Source organism: Marmota monax, unplaced genomic scaffold, assembly GCF_021218885.2.
Source record: "Marmota monax isolate L192 unplaced genomic scaffold, Marmota_monax_Labrador192_F-V1.1 WCK01_AAM20220418_F8-fsc00037, whole genome shotgun sequence".
Classification (NCBI taxonomy): Eukaryota; Metazoa; Chordata; class Mammalia; order Rodentia; family Sciuridae; genus Marmota; species Marmota monax.
This window is the reverse complement of record NW_026693245.1, coordinates 3,683,892-3,706,028: the sequence shown is the minus strand read 5'-3', so window position 1 is coordinate 3,706,028 and position 22,137 is coordinate 3,683,892. Positions and strand designations below refer to the sequence as shown.

Sequence of the window (22,137 nt, the reverse complement as noted above, 5' to 3'; positions counted from 1 at the left end):
AATAATATCTGAAGTGATGGACATGCTAATTATATTGATTTGATTATTACATAATGCACATGTGTTTCAGAAAATCTCTCTGTACCCCAGAATATTTACAATTATTATTTATCAGTTAAAGTAAATTAAAGCTTAAAAAAACAATAAATGTACACTATTTGACCAGAGACAATATATACAGTTGAGGATAAGATAGCAATGAGAGGAGATGCTGGTATATCTGAGGAACCATAAGGAGAACATATTCAAACACAATGGGAAGATTAGCCGCATATGAGAGAGGAGATGACTCTTCAAAAGGGAAAGAAATGAAAATTAGGTGTGTCTATGAGTTGGTAGATGTTTTTGTGTGAAAGTTCTTTCTTTTGAAATAAAGTCATTATCTGTGAGTAAAAGAAATTGTAGGGGGAAGGAATAAAGGAGTATTAAAATAGCATAGTATGTTTTAAATGGTCCTTTAGAAAAAAAATGAAGTAGTGATTAGGTTACCATGGTAGGGGTGTTATATCAATTTGTACTCTTGCTCAATTAAACAACAAAATATTTTTCTTTCTTTCTTTTTTTTTTTTGGAGGGAAAGGTAGGGGGCAGGGGATTAATAAATATTTTTACACACACACACACACACACACACACACCAAGATAAACTACAGTAATAAAGATCAAAGTTGTTTAGAGTAGAGAAACACTTTGAAGAACTGTTAAAATATTCAAGCATATTTTAACTCTATCATAATGGTTATAAGGACTTGTTTGTTTCTAGGAATCATCTATCCCCTTTTATTCTATAATTACAAATAAGTTAATTTTCTAAGGATGCTTTATATGGACAATTTACTTGCTCAGTAAGTAAACATTTTCTTCTAATTGCTAAATCCACTAACCTATCATTATTACTATTTCTTCAAGTACTTGTTTAGTTAAGTTAAATTAAGCAATGTCAAACTGACATTTTGAAAACAATGCTCGACTTTGGCATTTTCAAGCAGAGATATAATATTAATGATTATTAATTAACTATGGGCTACTGTAGATAGCATAAACAGTTTCCAAATTTTTATTTTTAAATAGATGAAAGTAAAATTCTTCACAAATATCTGAATAGACAGTTTATTTTCATAAATAAGAGAGCAAATAGCTGTTTACATTCAAAGAGATCATTCTGGATGGGAGAACAAATTTAAGCTTGTAATTTCTGTGAGGAGTTTCTCAACACATTAAGTTGTATTTCTGATGATTTTTCAAGGCATAATAGTTGCTTACCACATACAATAATTTTTTTTAAAAAGGCATCCTATCTTGAGAGGTAAGTATTCACTCCCCTAGTGAGAAATGTATGTTTCATTACCAAGCTATCCAAAAAAGAGAAAGATGATAAAATGGAAATATTTAACTTAAGCATCTACTAAAACAAAATATTTGCTTTTCTTCATTTGTGATTTTCCTTTATTTCCTCCATTTAATTCATCAGTGATCAAATTCAAGTACAAAATCTTTATTACTATAAGATTTACCCTACAATGACAATACATCTTAAAAATTGTTCACAAAGTAACCATGTATCTATTTTTAATAAAAGAAAAATTTCTAAGTAGGAATTGGTAATGAATTGACAATATTGCTATGTTGATAACATGGTTCTTACAAATGATCCCATCTTGCTGAAAAAAATTTGAAGATAATATTTGATAAATTGTGTTACATATAATCTAATTTTTTAACATTAAAAACTACTTTTTACTTTTAATTATAAGATCATGCCTTTAATCAGCACTACTAAAACTATCCTTGGTAAAAAATTAGATAAATCAGTCATAAATCCAGTGATGATCTTTTTAAATATAACAAAGTAATTCATGGTGGATTGGTCTTTAAGAAAAAGTTGAATATTTCATTTTTGACTATTAAAATTACATTTAAAACCTATTTTATATAATTATTTAAATGTAAATTTTACAGAAATTTTAAGCTATTAGAAAAATATCATTTTAGTCATCATTTTGATAACTGTATTTGTACTGAACATGAGGCATGTGTTTAAAATTCAACTAGATTTTTATCTTTTTTATTTAAAGATTTTTCAGTAATTACCTCTATTAAGTATATAGTATATACAGATACATTCCATGCATTATCACTGACTCTCAATGCATGGAGTATATTAAATATAATTTCATATAAATATATATAAGAAAACACTAAAAAATAATGTGTATGTATGTGTGTGTATATATATATATATATATATATATATATATATATATATATACACACATAAACTCAAAATCAAAAACCCAGTGGATATAACAGAAAAAAAAGTTGAGGTACAACTGATTCCAACTCTCATGGGTGTTTTACAATACCAAGGTGTATCAATCCTGTCAATTGATACACAGAAAACTATAGACAGCCTTGAAATCATAAACATTTTAATTTCATTTTTTTGGCAGATGCCCCTTTATCTGCTTCTGTAAATTTTGCATGATCCAGAACAAGTTTGAAGGAATTATATTTTAGCTAGTATAGCTTACTCACAAATAGCAAATTAATGGAGTATTTATATATAATTTGAAAATGAAAATTGATTCCATTATTGACCAAAAATATTTCAATTCACAATAAAAACATAGTTTTAAGAAACATTTAATGAGAATAATATTTACCTTGGTAAAACTTTTACTAATGTCAAGTAGTAAGGGCACCAAAAAGTGCTTGTATATTAACAACCTCCAGGTGACAACACAAGGGTTATATAGTGTATCTTTCTTTTTCTATTTTTGTCTATTTTTTTTAATTTAAAAAAATTTTCGAGATGCATGTCAGAAATTCAAAATACATAGCCTTTGTAATATTCAGGAAAAAGCTTTTATATTAGTCTAATGTCACCTAGATTAAGTGTAATACTATATTTAATAATGTAAAATATTATATATATATTATTACATTAACTTGTATGTAATACAATATATAAATATCAATTAAATTACATAATACATATATGACCATTAAGACTAAATAGTATATTCAGAAGTGTATTACAAAAATAACTGTCACCAAATATTATGAAAAAAATAGAGTAACTGACTTTTGGATAAGATGTTATAGGTTTTGAAACTTATTACACATACATGTATATATGTATATGTCAATATACAGATATATATCAGATAAATATGATATCCACTTGGTAACAATAATATTGAATATAATATTGAAACATAATTTAGTCATGCTGTTAAAGCATTATTAAATTTATATTTAATCATAGTCTCATAGTTTGTATATAAATACATTATGAATTAACTCATAAATTATATTTTTTAAAAAGCTTGAAGTTAATAATAATTGAGAAGTTATTAAGAGATTCTTTATTTGAAGTACTGCTATTTGCCCAACATTTTATTAGAGTAAAACTAATTTTTTGTTCAATGAGATTTCCTCCATGTCAAGATCATTGTACTGTCATGTGTAACTAATTAAAACAAATTAAAAAAATTTTAAAAATACCTTTAGGAATTTAGTGTTTATATATGATAATGTTAATTTTGAAAAGTATATTCTTAAACATCAGTTATAAAACTGTTAAAAGTTTTAGCTAAACAGGCCATTATAATGTATTATTTTTAATACAAGTGCACAAATAATGAATTGACCTTTGAAATAAAAAGTAGGAATTAAATGTACCTAGAGGTATATTTATTGTTTTCTCTGAAGTCTGCAAGGCACACTGGCAAGGTGGTTGTGTTTTAAGGGCAGCTGTCTCATCATTCATTCTTGTTTCTGGGATCATTTGGAGTCTCTCACTCCATAAAATATAGAAGAGTGCTGAAATGAGGTATCAGCACAGTTTGGGTCACAAGAGATGAGACTTTGATAGTCCCAGTTTACCCAAGGAATCTGCACAGGTTGAGTGCACTGTGGACACGGGCTATGTGTAAAACTGTCTTGAGAAATCATGAAGCAGGTTACTGTCCAGTAGCTCCATGCTTCCTGAGAGAAAAAGTTAATTTCTTACGTGTCATATTTTATAGATTTGAGGTCTGGGCTGAGAATCTTGGAATTTCATCAGTTGAACAGTAACTATATATAACATACTGTTTTTCATTTTTATGAAATCTGTAGGAAAATTTCTAAATAAATCTCAGTGTCTATTAACTGGGATATGGAGGCTGAAAGACGTGATACTAATTGTAATAAAACTAATTGTAAAAGAAATATGAAGGTTTTAAAAAGCCCAAGAAACAAAAGTAAATGCCATCAAATGCTCCATTTGGCATTGTGGTCAATATTTACATGGTTGGAAAATATAAGTAGTTTATGGGTGTGGAAATTTCAGTTAGAAGTGCAAAGTCATAATCCACATGTACAGCATTAAAGTAGAAGTAATAAGTTAGAAAGTGGAAGAGAAGGAAGGGACTTGTTACTTTCATTATAAACGGTTTAAAGTTCTCTGAACTATAAATGGAAATAAATATACTACATGGAATTACAAAGGAAGCTGGGCATGGTGGCACACCTCAGTAATCCCAGTGACTCAGTGGTCTAAGGCAGGAGAATAGCAAGTTCAAAGCTAGCCTCAGCAAATTAGCAAGGCGCTAGGTAACTTAGACACACCCTGCCTCAGATAGATAGATAGATAGATAGATAGATAGATAGATAGATAGATAGATAGATAGATAGATAGATAAATGGACTGGGGATGTGGCTGAGTGGTTAAGTGCCCCTGGGTTCATTCCCAGGTACCAAAAAAGAAAAAAAAATTTACAAAGGAGAGTAGGGAAGAATTAATACCAGAGACACAATTATAGCATGAAAAAGGAAGATCTGAGAGACTATATGTGGCCAAATCCCAATTTTTGACAAAAAGTCAATGAATGATGCCTGTCATAAATCTGTATAAGAAACAGACACAGAAGAATATTGGGTCAGGCTGATCAATCTGAGAATGGACGATAGTTAGAAACACACATTAGATCATTTTTAATACCGTGTGATGCATTACTTTCATATATTTCTCAATTATGCAGAAAATTAAAAAGTAAAAGTATAACAGAATTTTAAATGGTAATTGTTTTATGGTCCCTTTGGCTCTGAGGGGCTGTACTTTCGATCTTATGTTTAAGAAAGAAATTTATTTTCATCTCTCCTTTTAAATATCTATTTAACAGTGACTATTGAATGTATCAAGTAATCTTTTGCACATGCTTTGTGACTACAATGGAAACGTTGCTATTTTTTCTTTTCTTTTCTTTTCTTCTTAACTTTTCCAGTTTGTGTACAACTTCAAGCATCTGGTTTGTTTCATTTTCCAGCTACCACTAGGTGTCATCTTCAAAAAAGTAGTTTGTATTGTTAGTTTTTCATATCATACACGGAAATGAGACTTCCATTTATTTTTGCAAGTTCTGTGAGGTTTGAAGGAAACAGGAAGAAATAGCACCCTGTTTTTATAAGTATTTTATAAGTATTTTATTCTAACAAAGATTTCTACCTCAATTCCAAATTAGTTGGCACTGTCCAGTGCCTCTTTTCTTAGAATACATACTTTTTGATCATTCCCCTTGACACTTTAGGTTCTGCTCATTACGTTTTCTGGTTCTCCTCTCAGGTACTCATGATAATTATCAGTACTCTAAACTTGATCAGCTTCTGTGGCCCACCTGCTTTCCCATGCTACTTCCAGTTTCTGACTCTTTTTTCCTCATCTGACACAGTGTCCCTTAGTGCTCCCTTAGTCATTGATGACGTACATATTTCCTCCTCTGAGTGCCTGACCTACATATAAGCATGAGGATGTGCCATGAGCATTTTATACTTAACTTGCCAAAAACTGAATTTATTTTTTTCCTACTCTGACTACAATGTGCTTCCTGATGTCCTAAGATAACACTATACATGGCATGTAGCAGTGATTTGAAATTTCAGTATATGGAGGGCCTGTTAGGACACAGACTGCTGTGTCCCAAATGTAAAGTTTCTGATTCAGTGGGTCTGGGTTGGAGACTATGAAGGACTGTGCATTTCTAACAAGTTCCAGAGGGAACTGGTAGCTTGACAACTGTTTAAAAACCATTATCACACAGAAATCATTTCATATTTGTTAGATCAATAATTACTATGCATTAACAAATGGTTAAAATAAGTAATATATACTCAAAAGTCAAATCTAGCATTAGAAATTTTCACAGAAGTTTGCAACTTTGATCTGAAAGAACAAGGAAGATCATTGGATCTAACACCCTCTCATTATAGATTAGTAAAACAGGTGTAGAAGTGAAATGACTTATGTGAGGAAAAATAACTAGACCCAATTAACCCTGTTTTTCTATAAAAATAAAATAGTTTATATTTAGCTATTCAAGGATTATGTTTCCAATTCCAGAGATGAATGTTGAATAGATTATATTTTCCCTATATGAGTGAGCCTCCAAATGAATAAAAAAACTACTAAGTTTTAGTCCGCCTCTCCATATTCTTGAGATGCATGGCAAAGGAAGGAGGAAATGTAAAACATAACATATCAGTTAAATTTACAGATTTTACTATTCCAAGCAGTTGGGCAAAGCAGTGTGTTGTGGAAAGGAAGCAGAGATTTTTGTATTTGCTCCCAAAGAAAGGCGAATCCTTTGTTAGGACTGAAACACGTACAAGGAGGTATACCAGTGAATATCAGAATTTTTGCAGTTCTGAAATCTTAAGCTGTTTTGTTGTTTTCCCAAGATTAGATATTTGCAGGAGTCACCAGACTCCACAGAGTATACTCCCAAGACATGTTTATTTAAAGTCAAAGAACAAAATGGAGCAAGAGAAAGCTAATAGAGATAAGCATTCAGGTCCAAGAGTCTTCAGTTTCCTGTGGGCCCAATCTTGGGGCAACAGGAATATGCTGTCTGAGTCTCTCTCATGAGCAGCTAAGGTCTCTGCAAATAATCTTGGCTCAGCTATGTTCTCTGCAAAGAGATCCCAAATGTGGCTCACTGTAGATCTTCAGTTAAGACAATCTAAGCAAGCCTCGTGAACTAGTTTCAAATTATTAGTGCAGAAGCAAACCTTGAGGGTCTCCAGTAGAGTTTCAGACTCTGAACATGTGTTACATATCCCACTGACATCCTTTTTGGCCAAGCGTACATTTATGGAAATATCTATGTATCCAATGCATAGATATTTCCATAAATAAAGACAGAGCCTTTATAATACAGTTACATATCAACTTTATCTTGTATTGCAGGCTTATAGATAAAGTCACTGAAACTATTTTATATGGAGCAGCTGCATGAGAAGCTAGGCAGACAAAATCCCAGGTTCTAGAAGTAGGCTACCAAAGCTAGATAGATGTATGTCTTTTGAGCTCTCCAGGGAAAATGAATGCATTTTTTTCAAGTATTTACTAGAAACCACTTATATACAATGGCAGTGATGCTTTGGTGACTAAATTCAAATTGCCATATTATAATCTAGTTGCTTCTAAGAGATACATTAGATTTCCAGCTTTAAATACCAGGGCAACAGTATGGTTACCAAATCAAGTCTTGTGATAAAGTGATATTTTCTTTGAGGGTTCTATTCTACAAAAAGGAATTTTCAAACAATATGTTTTTTAAATGAAAGAAAAATTTGTAGGAAGAAATTGAAGAAATATAATACAGTATGTTGATTTTTGTCATTTCCCAATTACCATAATCTTGGACAAAGAATCAAGAGACCTAGGTCTTTTAGCCAAAACTCTGTTATCAAGAAAAGATCTTAGATATTTTTCCATATAAAATATATTAATTGTGTTCTATTTATAGGAATACTCATTACAGTATCTTCATCCAGTTTTATTACAGACTTTTAAATTTTTCCTCCATTCTATCATTAGTAATTTTTAGGTTTACATTCCTTGTTTTCAAAGTGTGGCCTTATGACTGTCTGCGGTAGAAAGACCTAGGGAATATTTCTCAAACTTTAATATGTATATGATCTACCTGGGGATTTTTTAAAGATTTAGATTCTGATTATGTATGTCTGGGGTAAGGCCTGAAATTCTTCTCTTCATTTAAGCTCATAGGTAATACCCATTCTTCTATGATCCTGTGTGTTTAGCAAAGATGTTACTTTTTAAAAGATTGTGTACGTGCCTGTGTGTATAAATATGAACAGGTCGGTCTGCCACTGATCTTAGTTTCTGAGTTTAGGCCTGAAGATTTGCCTTCCCCCAAAGAAACCTCTCCCAGAGTCATATAAACTATCAACTTTAAGAACTAATTGCTTGAATAAAATATCTAAATTAACCTTCAGTTATAAAATAATGCAGAGCTACTCTCATCCTGACATTCCCTTAAACTCTAAATTGGAAGCCTGATATATCCTGTTTCTTAATTTTGAGCACTTTATTGGGCATCTTTAGTTGCTTAAGCATCTATGACTTGCAAACAACTGCCAAGCCCTCTGCCTTTAGATTCAAAATTTAATTAGGGTCAGATATTTTGTTGGAAGGTTTAAAATAAAATCTTTTGTACTTTTCAAAGTTACAAGATTCTTTTTCCTTCAATTGAAGAATGAAGCAGCAATATTATATTTCTTTTAGTACTCAGCTAGAAAAAAGCAGCATCCTGTTTTACTTATTTTTTTCTTCTTGTCCCTTCACTGGTCTTTTTGTCCTCACACTCTTAAATTCACTCTAAAGTCCTTTCATGCCTCTTTTCCACATTTCAGAACTCTATTGTGCTACCTAAATAAAATGCCTGACACAGTATGTGACACCAAGTAGGCACATAAGAACCTAGTACATGAGTTCCCTGCTCTTAACGGAGTTCTTCCTTTTGTCATCAGTTATTCAAATGTTTTTCAATATAGCACAAGAAAGCAATGTGATGATTTCTCTCACAGCCTGACAATGTGTTCTGATTTTCTTCTTCCTTGCTTTGCAGTATAAGCAAGTGGAACAATACATGTCCTTCCATAAATTACCAGCAGATATGCGTCAGAAGATACATGATTACTATGAACACAGATACCAAGGCAAAATCTTTGATGAAGAAAATATTCTCAATGAACTTAATGATCCTCTGAGAGAGGTAAGATTTATTGTTCTCGATCTTTGTGATGTATTGTCATTGTTTATTTCTTCTTTTCTTTGGAAATCCTCTGGTTTATGTTATAACACCACTCAAAATAAAAACCGGAACTAAATGCTAAGACTTTTTTTACCTTAATTCTCATTTATTTTTCTCTCATTCAAAAGCCAAAAAGAAAAACAAAACTTTCAATTTTTAACAAAAAAGTACCTGAAAATGATTTTTCTAACTATGATTCTCTGAGTATTTTGTCTGTCTTCCTGGATCCCCCAATTTTTTTCTTATGGCTTCATTGTCTGTGCCTTCCCAATCTCATGCTTACAAAAACTTTTCATGTATCTTAAATTTTTGTTTCGTTTTGTTTTGGTTTCTACTCTTCCCATCTTCATTTTCTCTCATCGTCTTGTAGACACTGATCAACAGCTGCTGACCTTATGAAATCGATATATTTCTTTCTTCTTTTTCTTTTTTTTTTTTTTGAAGAATTTCTTTTATTTTTTCCCCTAGTTGTTAATGGACCTTTATTTTATTTATTTATTTTGTTGTGCTGAGGATTGAACCCAGTGCCTCATACATGCTAGGCAAGCACTCTACCACTGAGCCACAGCCCCAGTCTTGAAAGCAATCTATTTCTTATAACCTAGTTAAAATACTTCACAACATCATTAGCCACTTCTTATCATATTACTTTCCTCCCATCCCTCTCGGGAATCCTTCCTTCTGTCCGCAGCACATGCAGATCACTACAAGACTGAAGGAGAATGCAGCAGGCTATACTTCTTACATTGCTCTCTGCTTTCTTTTATTACCAAATTTCTCTATAATTTCCACATAATTGCTGCATTGTGATTGGTGTTTACATCTTTGCTTTGAAAGTTATCCATGACCTGTTGTTCACCAATGCTTTGTCTTTGAGCCATTGGTAGCACTTTTTATGGAGCTATTAAAGCACACATGCTGAATCTCTTTTTTGGGCTTTTTACATTGAACCATTAACTGAGCTGTTGGCATTTCATTTTCTGTCTCTGAATTTGTTCACTTTAATTTATTTCATTACACACTTCAGTTCTGTACATTTGAGCTCTAAGTTCTTGCCATAAACTCCATTTTCTTAAAAGCTTCATGGTATCCCCTGGCACCACATATATAATAAGCTGTGTAATGAAGTCATTATCTGACATCACTAAAGCATTTATCTTTTAAAATCTCTCTGTAACTTTTTTAGTCATTCTCTCAAGTTATTTGGAATGTAAAAACTTTAGTCCTATTTTGAATCTTTTCCTTCTGTGCTCTGTACATCTAGTTACCCATTGACGTTGGTAATGCATCTCACATCTGTGCCTTGCTTCCTGCTTCACCGAAATGGAACTAACCTTATTCCTCTCACGTGGACTATTTGTCTTCCAGACCTTAGTCTGTTTTCTCCAACTACTGTTTAAGACATCACTGTTAGAATAATCTCTTATGTACATGGGCTGGTCGTTTCTTTGCTCAGAAACTTTCAGTCTTTGCATTACAAATTAAGTCAAATACAGAGTCTGTAGGCTCATATTCCAGCCCCTCTGAACTCTGACTACAGCTGAATTTCCAGCTTTCTTTCTGTTGTTGCCCTGTGTATTATAAAGTGGCTTGAGTAGCTTGTAGCCAAAATGAGCAATTTGCTGTTTTGCAAAAATCAATTATAATTTTTCACCTTTGAGTCAAATGTTTTCCATAAATGTTTCTTATCTGTTGGTAAAATCTAGTTCAAATATTATCACCTTCTTTCTGCCTTCTTTCATCAGACTTCAGCCTGGATGTAACCGTTCTTTTCTCTCGAGTCCCAGGCACTTACTCTATAACCTTTGTGTGCTACATATCCATTCTACTTCCTTTATCATTGGTGTTTCACCTTTGTTTTCTCCATCTCTGTCTTGAAATTTCCTTAAAAACAAGGACCATTGGTCAATAATTTTTAAGTTTCTTAAAATTTCTGGCACATTTAGCATAAATTAAATAATTCAAATATTTTTATCCCAAGTGATATCTTTGTGCTTTTTAACCATTCTAAATTTTCTACATCCACTAAAAGTTATTTGTACTTTTAAAACAAAACTGTAAAAATATTAGTTAAGGACTTTGGAAATAAACGTAGCTAAATATCTGCTACTGATACTGATGTAAAATTATTTTAAGTTTTATTTTTGTGGTACTAGGGAACAAAATCAGAATTTTATGCCTGCAGGGCACATACTTTACCATTAAGCCATGTCCCCAATCCTTTTTATTTATTTTATTTTTCAACAGAGTCTGGCTATGTTTCCCAGGCTGGTTCAAGCTGGGACCTTCCTGCTTCAGCCCGCAAGGTCACTGGGATTATAGACTTGAGCCATTATGCCCAGTTGTTGTTGATATTTTTGTGGCTGAATTTACCATTCTGTCCTCAAATTAGAACATACAAATCTTTTTTTTTTTTTTTTTGCTTTGTAGAATGTAATTTACAATTTCTGTATTTTTTATAAAAGAAAGCAATATTTATTTATTTTTTTAAAAAACTACCAGTATGGTTTGCTTTATCTCTTTGCTATTATACAGATTATCATTATTTTTTTTTTCAATCTAAACCTTCTTCTCTAAAAGGAAGAAGCTTGGAACACTGAAATCAGGTTGTGTTCTCTGAGAGTTCACATGTAGAGTAGGGCAAGTCATACACAGAGATAAAGTAATTCAAGAGACAATATTAGAGATAAAGAAGATGTGATAAAACAAAGGCTCCATTCCAAAGAGGCAGGGAAAAGTTAGGATTCTAGCATCAAATCTCATGAGGAAAAGCAGAAACCTGACAGAACAAGTGCAAAAAGGATTCCTAGGAAATTACCCCTTTAAATGTGAAATAGTTGTCTGTGATAAAAGAAAAAATTTCTCAGTGTAATATAAAATGAAGATAATGGGAAACTTTTCTCTACCATGTATATTATTCTTTCTCTTGCCATACTATAATTTATACTGATTGTGAGTGAAAATTAATCCATTTTCAGTTTTACCTGCAACCACACAGAAACCTACCATTTTGTTAATTCCTGCAACTATTTAATTGCTTTATTATCAATCTTTTTATTTATTCAAATATTGTAGTTTAGGGTCTCAGCACCTTTTATCTCAGCTTCTGAAGTTCATTAATGACTTTTCTCTTTGGCTTTAATCTCAACCAGCTCAAATGCATTCCATTACAGGGCTACCGTATTTGTTGGTATAAGCCCCAAATGTGATATCACTCTCTTCTTGGGACTGATCATGACCTCCAATGCCCTATGTCCATGCTCCTTAACATGGCTCATGAGACCCTTCTTGTTGGCCTCCAGCTTCATTTCTTCACATTCATGCTTCATCAACCAGTAACTGATAATTTTTGATGAGTATTGTTGATAATTTCCTAAAAAAAAAAAAAATGCTGATTCTTCTTTGTCTTTCCCCATTCTACTTCTCTACCCTCAATCCTCCTACTTTCCATTAAGCACTCTTGTCAGGCATTGTCCTCTTCCTAAATTTCCTCTAACCACTCCATCTCTGTCATCGTATTTATTACTAGTCAGTTTGTTGTCTCTTTCAGGAGTATGAGCTTCTTGAGGATGGAACCTGTGTTTCATACCCTTGTATCTCTAGTGACCAGCATGTACTAAGACTTCATGAGATAATAACTTAGTGAGTATGCAACAGAATTATGAATGGAAGCCAGGGTGAGAATAAAATTAGGGCTCCTAAAAATGAAACTATGCAGTGCTTAGATATTTATCACCTGGAAAGGGGAAAACAGTGTGTCTCTACTTACTCTCTTGCCCTTAGCTTTTGCTGCTGTGGCATCAGAATCACACAAAAGTCAATATTTAATATTGTACGGAGCTGAGTATTAGAAAAGGGAAAACACAAGTAAAATAGAAAGATGGGGAAACACAAACCATGGTAAAGAGATAAGGAAAGTCATTATTAAATGAAGCTTGAGTCTAAAAAAAAAAATCCAGACATGTTTTTATAAGAAATGTTGAATAAGAACAATGGGACATATATCTATCAAATCAGCATACTATGGACCTGCTATAGTCAAGTCATAGTGTTAGATCAGGAGAAATAGATAAGAAATCATAAAGCACATCATCCTGTTTTTTCTAAGTTGCATTTTATTTAGGAGAAGAGGTGTAAGCTTGCATTAAAGTGGGTTTCTGTAACTGTGGTTCCCCTGGTGCTCTAGAAAGTGCCTGCCACATACATAGAAGACATTGAACAACCAGCACAACACATGTCCAGTAGGTGAACCATAGCTCTCAGAAAGGGAAAGCAGCATTACTTGGTAAGTATTTCATGATAAAAGATAAAAAATAAGATGTTCATTGTACATGAATACATACATGTCACAAAGAACTGCTAATCATACATTTGATTTGGAGGCAATAGCTATTTGAAATATTGTAATTAGACTTTAAACGTATTAAGGCTCATTTTTATGAATGTATTTTAAATAATTTGAGATGCTAGAATATAGCTACAAGCAATGATTTCAGCTTACAGAAATATAGGAACTCAGGAACTTATAAAAATGAAGGATACATTATACTTTCAGACCCTCAAATACCCAAACACATATCCTATTGCTTAAAAATAGAAAAAAGTAAAATGTAATGGGAAAGAAAGTGAAAATTTTTCTTTATTCCTAATCAATTTAGGCTATATTAAATTTTATTCATCTTATATACCAGTCTTTGTTTTAAATGTTGGAATATTTTTTTTTAAAAAATCCCTAAGATAAAAAATGGTGATAAGGATTTCTCTTGCCTAAACTTTGAAAACTCTCAGAAAAAAAAAAAATCTCACATAAAATTAGTTCAGTTAGTTGCTATTTTGAAAATACTATATTGAAATAAATTCTCCTATTCATTTCTGTGGCAGAAATTAGGTGATTTATCTTTGTCATTCATTAAAGACAAATTGCTAAAACAACTTTAACAAATAACTTGGTCATTCTTATTGTTCAAGCCCCAGTACGAATGTTACCTCCTCAAGCAGGCTTTTCCTGAGATGCTCATTTAAATTAGCTCCTTTGCAGTCACTGTCCATCACATAAGCCTTGTTGGTGTGTGTATATCACTCTTCTTGTTTTTCTCTTCAGGTTCCCTTGTTGTGTCCGATCTTCCATGTGAATTCAGGATTCAAACCAGCAAGGGCCTTCTCTTTTTTGATTTCTACCCAACTCAAGACCATTGATAGTATACACTTAATATTTACTTGTTGGATACACAAATAAATGAAATGAAAATTAAAGAAGGATCGCATCCTTGGCCAAACATCCCAAAGAAATGTTGATTGTTAGGGCTTAGAGAGCATTTTGTCAATAAAGCAGCAGACCTTGTATCATAAGAAAAACAATACTCAAAATGATAAGGAGCTTTACTTACAGAAGTGACTGTAGATTTGACTCCCTGCATTATTTTTTCTCACATGTTACAAAAAGAAGCTGGCATCTTTGTATTCCTTTGTAATTGTGTTCATGTACACACTGTATGCCAGAACATTCTACTTTTTTATGTAGTTGTTTTTACATTCTGTTTCCCTTCTCCAGGTTTTTGCATGAGTTACTTTGTGAAGAGTTAGCTTGGGGAGTGTGGTGGGGTGAAATTTGAAATAGAGTATCATTATAAAAGGTTTATAAATATTCTAATGACATCAATGGAACACATAGGAAATACTCTTACTTCTTATTTTGCTGCTATGATGTTTGTGTCCATTGTTTCCAAATTCAGATGTTGAAATCCTAATCCCCAAGGTGATGGTATGAAGAAATGAAGCTTTTGGGACATGATTCTGTCATGAGGGTAGAGCTTTCATGGATGGGATTAGTGCCCTTATGAAAGAGAACCCAGAGAGATCCCTTGACCCTTTGCCATAAGAACACACAGCAAAAAGATGATCATTTATAAATTGGAAAGTTGGCTTTCACTAGACAACAAATGTGCTGGCAATTTAATCCTAGAATTCTCAGCCTGCAGAATTGTGTCAAATATGTTTTCATTGTTTGTGAGCCACCTGGACTCTGGTGTTTTGTAACAGCACCCCAAATGATTAAGAAAATTACTATGGCAATTTTGCATAGAGTGCTGCCAATGACTTATCAAACACTGGGGCCAATTACCAATTTCAAAGCTAAGAAGTGAGAAACCTCAGGGTATCAAAGATTCATAGAGGCAGATGGTCATATCCAGTTCATCCTGCTCAATTCAAGGCCACACAACCTGCACACCTAGCTACATAGGAATTGCCAGCATTCAGGGAAATGATTGTAAAGTCATCTTAAAATATTTTCTTCAAGTATTCATCAAAATGCTAGGACCACAAAATAAAGGAAGAACTATAATTTTCGAAGGAAAATCTATTTTTTTAGAATTAGACCTTTATAGATATACATAGTCATTGGGTTTATCCTGCCAATCTCATACATGCATGGAAATTGATTTCAGTTCATGAACCCCCTATAATCCTCCCCCTTTTCTCTGCCATTGTTTCTCCCCTCTCCCATTCTCTTTCTTCTACTCTATTAGACTTCCTTTCTCTCATCTATGAATTTGTATTTGATTATTTTTTCTTAATTTTATCCTCCAGCTTCCATATATGAGAGAAAATATTCTTTGAGAACTTTGAGTTTCTGAGTTTGGTTAATTTCACTTAGGATGATATTCTCCTTTTTATCCATTTACAAAGAGAATACCATAATTTCTTTCTTTTTTATGGCTGAGTAGAATTCCATTGTGTGTGTGTGTGTGTGTGTGTGTGTGTGTATTCACCTGTTATCTCATTGATATGCAAGATGTGTGGCATATATATGTCACCAACTGCATGTGCTGGCAAGATGAGCTAGGTTTAAAGGAGCTGGCTGTATCAATAGCTAAGAAAATGGCAAAGAAACTACAGAGCACATGAACATGAGTTTCTAAGGTTGAGGACAGGACTGCTCAGTGACCCCAAGGATCAGCTCCATTCTGGGCAGCACTGGAAAGAGACCATGCACCGGGATTCTTTTTTTATTTTATAGAGGGGACACACACAAGGGAGTTAGATGGAATGTTCTTCACCAAATAGAGTTTCAAAGGTGGAGATTTGCATTGTGATGTCTTGTGATCAGCAGATTGATTGACATCTTGGCAAGTCACACCCATCTCAGGTGCTGTGTGGGATCACAGGCTGAGCTAGAGGAAAGAAATGCACATTTGCTTCTCATAGCCCAATCAGCGTGCAACACCAGACCAGTTCCCTCATAAGTTCAAATGCACATAGCTTACACATACGGCCCACAGATGGCTCGTCCCCCCCCACACACACACACTCACACACACACACACAAAATCATAATTACTTGATTTATTTTTCTATTCACAGGCATCTGTTTTGATTCCATTATTTAGCTACTGTAAATTGTGCTGCTATAAACATTGAGGTGGCTGTGTTGCTATAATATGCTGATATTAGATGCTTGGGGGAAAAAAAGAGTGGGATACCTGGATATGGGGGGTTCATTCATAGTTTATTGAGGAACCTCCATACTGCTTTACAGAGTGGTTGTACTAGTCTGCAGTCCCATCAAAAACATACAAATATACCTCTTCCCCCACAAACTTGTGAGCATTTATTATTGTTCGTGTTCTTGATCACAGTCATTCTTAGTGTAGTTTTGATTTGCATTTCCCTGATTGCTAGACATGTTCAACATTTTTTTCATATATTTATTAGTCTATTGTGTTTCATCTTTTGGAACATTTCTGTTGAGTTCTTTTTGCCACTTCTTAATTGGGTTGTTTGGTTTCTTTGGTGTCAAGTTTTTTGAGTTCTTTGTATATTCTAGATATTAGTCCCTATTGGAGGAGTGGCTGGCCAAAATTTTCTCCCATTCTGTAGGCTTTCTCTTCACACTCTTAATCATTTCTTTTGCTATGCAAAAGTCTTTTCATTTTTTTCCTCTAGGCATCCTGCTTACTGATTCTTAGTTTTTGTTTTTTTATTTTTTCCCTCTTGTGCTTTGAAGTTCTTATTAAAGAAGTCAATGCTCTCAACTATATGATGGATTGTTGACCCTATGTTTTCTTCTAGCAGTTGTAAAGTTTCTGATCCAATTCCTACGTCATCGATCCAATTTGATTTGAGTTTCATGCAGGATCTAATTTGAGATAGGGTCTAATTTCATTTTTGCTTCAAATCTACTTTGTCAGATATAAGAATAGCTACTCCTGCTTGTTTTCTCAGACCATATGCTTGAAATATTTTTTGCCATCCTTTCACTTTCAGCCTGTAAATGTTGTTGCCTGTAAGATGAGTCCCTTGTAAACAACATATAGTTAGATATTGTTTTATGATCCTTTCTGCTAATCTGTGTCTTTTAATTGGAGAGTTGATATCATTGATCATTTATATTCAATGTTAATATGGATATGTTTATGGCTTTATGTGACTTTTTTATTTTATTTTTTTGCTATATTTTAATCCTGTCTTGCTTCTTCTTTGATGGATTATTCTTCTGTTGAATTTCCTGTGTTTGTGAGCTTTGATGATTGTTCTTTAATTCCTCTGCAGTTTATATCTGAGTATCCTTTATAGTGCTGTCTTGGTGCTCATGAATTCTTTGAGTTTATTCTTGAGGAAATTTTTTATTTCCCCCTCAAATTGGAAACTGAATTTTGCTGACTATAGTATCCATTGCTAGCAGTTTTTTTTTTTCTTTGATGGATTAAAATATTTCATTGCAGGTCCTCCTTGATTTTATAGTCTAAGCTGAGAAATCAAAAGAGAGTCTTATTGGTTTACCTCTAAATGTGACCTGATGTTTATCTCTGGAAGCTTTTAATATTATTTTCTTATTTTCTGTTAGGTTTTTTGATTTTATATGTCTCAGTGATCTTCTTATTTGCCTAGGTGTATTTAGGATCCTATAAGCCTCCTATATGTAGACATCTACCTTGTTTGTGATATGGGAATATTTTCTGTAACTGTGTCCTTGAAGGTGTCCTTTATGCCTTTAGTTTGTATCTCCATGTTCTCTTCTATCTTAATGATTCCCAGGCTTGGTCTTTTGAAGCTGTCTCATAGTACTTATATCTTCTGGTCATGTTGTATAGTGTTTCCTTTTATTGCCTTTTGTGTACTCAACATCATATTGTCTGTTTTCAATGCCTGCAGTTCTATCTTCAAGGATTTGAGGTTCTATTTTCAATATAATCTAATTTGTTAGTAATTTCAAGTGAGTTTTTAATTTGATTGATTGTGCTTTTCATTTCTAGGAGTTCTGCTTTTTCCTTTCTCCACTATTTCTATTTCTTTATGGAAGTGGTCTTCCATCTCCTATAATTTTTCTCAATTCCTTTCTTAGATCATCCTTTAGTTCATTGAATATTTTAATAATCAGGTTTCTTTCTTATAATCTTTCTCTGGGTTTTCATCTACCTCACAGTGGAAAATCCTTTAAGATGGTACTCAGAAACTTGGCATTCTAAGTTATACCTATTATTTTATGGTGTATCTCTAATCTGTACTCTCTAGTTTCCCTGTAACTATGTTTAGTCAAAACTTTGAGTCTGCAGAGAAGGGCTTCAATAATTTCTAGTCTTCTGGTAATTTAAAATAATTCTGACTGTGCTCCCAGTGGCCCAATCTTGGTTTTCCCTGGAGTCTCCACCTCTTTCTTTTTACTCCATCCATTTGTAGTATCCTCTTATTTTCCCCTGGCTGTGCAGAAATATATAATTTCATAGTTTTGGATAGTTGAAGATTTTCTCAGTGACACTTATAGATGTATTTTCTTTCAGTACATAACAAACAGTGAATGAAAACCTGCTACTGATGGTGTCTTCAGTATCTTGGTCATCCTTTTAGTTCCAGGATCAATTAAATGCAATTCCAGCACTAAATAGATGTATGACTTTGAACTATTTTCTTAACTTATTAGTAATTATTTTCCTCATCTTGAAATATGAATGATGGTGTTAACAGCTACTTTATAGAGTTGTCATAAAGAATAAGCAAGCAAAATAAATTTTAAAAAAATAGGAAAGCACTTCACACATAGGACATACAGCAAAAGTTAACTCTTAGTGCTACTATCATTCAGTGCAGAATAAGACATAGTCCCAGCTCTCATGGCCCTTATAGTTTAGTGAGAGACAGACATTTAAATACTCAGAATAAGTACAGAAAGGGGCAGAGAGGGTGATTCAATAGGTAATAGGCTAATATATGTGAGACAACACATCCAGCTTCCTTGTATGTCCTATTTCCTTTGGAATTCATTCAAACAATCTGCTGATAATTTTCACAGCTGGCTTGCTAGAGACAATGCCTTAGCATAAAAACTTGACATTGAAATATTAGGATCATAAGACTGATGTATGCTTTAATAAATGCTGGAAGTATATTTAAAAACAAAAGCTAATTAGAAAAAAATCAGTGAAATTACCCCTTTGCTTATGAGAGCCTGTTGGAATGTGTACAAAGTAAGAACATCTATTTTTAACATGATCAGATTTTTACTGATTGGATTAGAGCAAGAATGACAAACTTAAGAGTCAAAAAAATTGGTTAATGTCCTTCTGAGCCTGTCTCCAAAGTTCAGAACTGGTCTATTTTTAAACAATGGAGTGTGAAGAGCCATGGGCTGAAAATAGGTACAGATCATGTGTCCCAGTGGAATATAGAATATCAGTATATTTAATTTTCACAGAACATGAATTGGGCTGAGAGTATAATCCTGTGCTTCTGACCTTTAATTTGTTGAATAGATTTTATACGAGAAAGTGTCATTTGCATGGATATTTATTTAGTGTAATTCTGAATCATTTTTTAAAAGTACATAGTTGTTGATTTTTAAATATCTTCTAAAATGTACTTAGTTAAAATTATCTAAAATAAGCTAGGATTATAGCATCATAAATTTATGTCAGCATCTTATAAATTAACAGATATCCATGTAAAGGCATAAGTAACAAAAGACAAGAAACATTATGTAAGTGGCCTTGCTGTTGTCACAGTGCTAAACAAAGAACTTGGGTCTTCTTTCTGTTGGCTGGGAGTTTTTTCAATGTATCCCTAAATTCTGGAAAAGAAACATAAAAACATGTATTGATTTTTTAATGTGTGCAAGATATTGATCCAGGAGTGATGGTAAAAGCAAATTGTAATATATGGTTTTCAAGTCTCAAAGAAAGTGCTTACTATATACTTGGACAGACTAAACATAAAAACATTAAGCAACAACAACAAACAAACAAACAGCAATGACAACAACACAAAAAAAACATGGGGAAAATGTAAAAAACCTTTACTAAAAATACAAAAAATGTAGGAAGTCACTTATATCCCACCCACGTTATGTGTGGGCAAGGGAGTAGATAACCATGGGAGGGATGGGCTGGCTGTGAAATAAAAGCCATGAAAGTAATATATCAAGAAATAAAGACAAATGGCCAGAATGATATATTTGCAAGGCAGGGGTGTGATGGGTTGAGCCAACCATAGTGTTGTCTAACAAAGAAATAGCCCATGCTTGCTTTATTAATAATGTACAGACCAAAGGGGGTTGATAGGGATCTCCTTCCTGGGAGACCTGATGAGAGTGGAGATAAACAGGTTGTTTGTGCTTGGCAGATTACACTACTCTCTGGAGACTGTGTTTGAACTTGGAGCTATGAGCCAGATTGGGGCGCCAGGAGGATCTGGACTTTCTCCCACAGAGGAATTTTACCCAGTAGTTCCCGGAAGAGCGGCTTCCTTGCCTTAATGGCTGGAACATTGCCCATAGCTCACACATTGTTCACGCAGGACTCCCAACATTTATAGTTAATTATGAGAGAAATGCATAATATGCATACTAACATTGTTGAGAAAAGCCCATGCTCACCAAATCCTGGAGAAACTGGAAAGGCCTCAAAGAGAGGGTTTGCCCTGACTCTGAAATCACATGTGGAATTTGAATTGAACAAGAAGAGGATGAAAGATGATATTTGGGGTAAAGAAAGCAGGATAAATAAAATAAATATCTTTACTTCCAAATGCAGTTTCTATTTCAGCTTCTCTTTGAACTAAGGAAGAGGGGAAATAATTTTAAAACTAAAACTCCTTTCCTTCTACAGTTAGACTTTTAAATATGTGCAACTGCAAATTAAATATAAACCTGTTTTCATTGTTATAATTTTTTCTGTTGGGAAAATCATGCTTTTTTCATAGTTATAATTACCACGAAGATTATTTTAAATGATTTTTGGAAAGGGAACTATATAATAGAACTGAAACTAAAATAGTTGGGAAAACCAAACACAAGAGCAACCCTGATTATTGCTAGCAAGTCAAGGCAGTCAGTGTAAACATTAATATAATTAAGATTAGGAAGATGTCTGTGCTTCACAAAGCTTGATTTTGTGTTGAATCTCTCTACCTTGAGCTCTCTAAATCAAAGAGAATACTGTCGTCTACAGTTTTAAATAAGAGTTATTAAAGGAGGATATGTGATACATTTGTCTAGTTTATACAACCCAATTTTCTGTTGTTTAAAATACTCTCCCAATTGATTCATATACGTTTCATATTGTTCAGTTAAGCAAATAGTTGAGATATCTCACATTGTTTTATTTTGAAGCTTGCCTCAGCAGAATATAGAGTAAGATAACATTGTCACCTAAGCCTTAATGATGATGATGATGGTGGTAGTGGTGGTGGTGGTGATGTTTGGTATGGCGATAAAGAGGATGATGATGATATTGATTTTAAACATTCATTTTATGTAGAATAGCCTACCAAGTGTTGGGGTACTTTTCTTTTGATAGCACTTCAATCATTAACTACTTATTGCAGAGTCACTAGGTGCAGGTTGTTAAGATAGATAAACCCATGATAATATATATAATTTGAGAGTTCACAAAGAGTATGAAACTAACATTAGAAAGATTGAAGTTCTCCAGTCATATTGAGTGATGACTTAATATTTACATTTTGATTATTTGAAAATCAACTTATCAAATAATTTCAAAAGGAAAGAAAAAATATTACATAACACCTCTAAAAAATACTTTACCTAT

At 33.1% G+C, this 22,137-nt stretch overlaps 1 protein-coding gene across 1 annotated transcript in view; it reads left to right on the top strand.

Annotated features, from left to right (window-relative positions):
- The window catches only part of Hcn1 (hyperpolarization activated cyclic nucleotide gated potassium channel 1), a 355,144-nt gene that overhangs the window by 268,899 nt on the left and 64,108 nt on the right, over positions 1 to 22,137 (top strand). Inside the window, exon 5 of the mRNA XM_046456309.2 lies at positions 8,912 to 9,058. Coding sequence (XP_046312265.1) covers positions 8,912 to 9,058 — 147 coding nt within the window. The remainder of the gene's footprint in view (positions 1 to 8,911; positions 9,059 to 22,137) is intronic.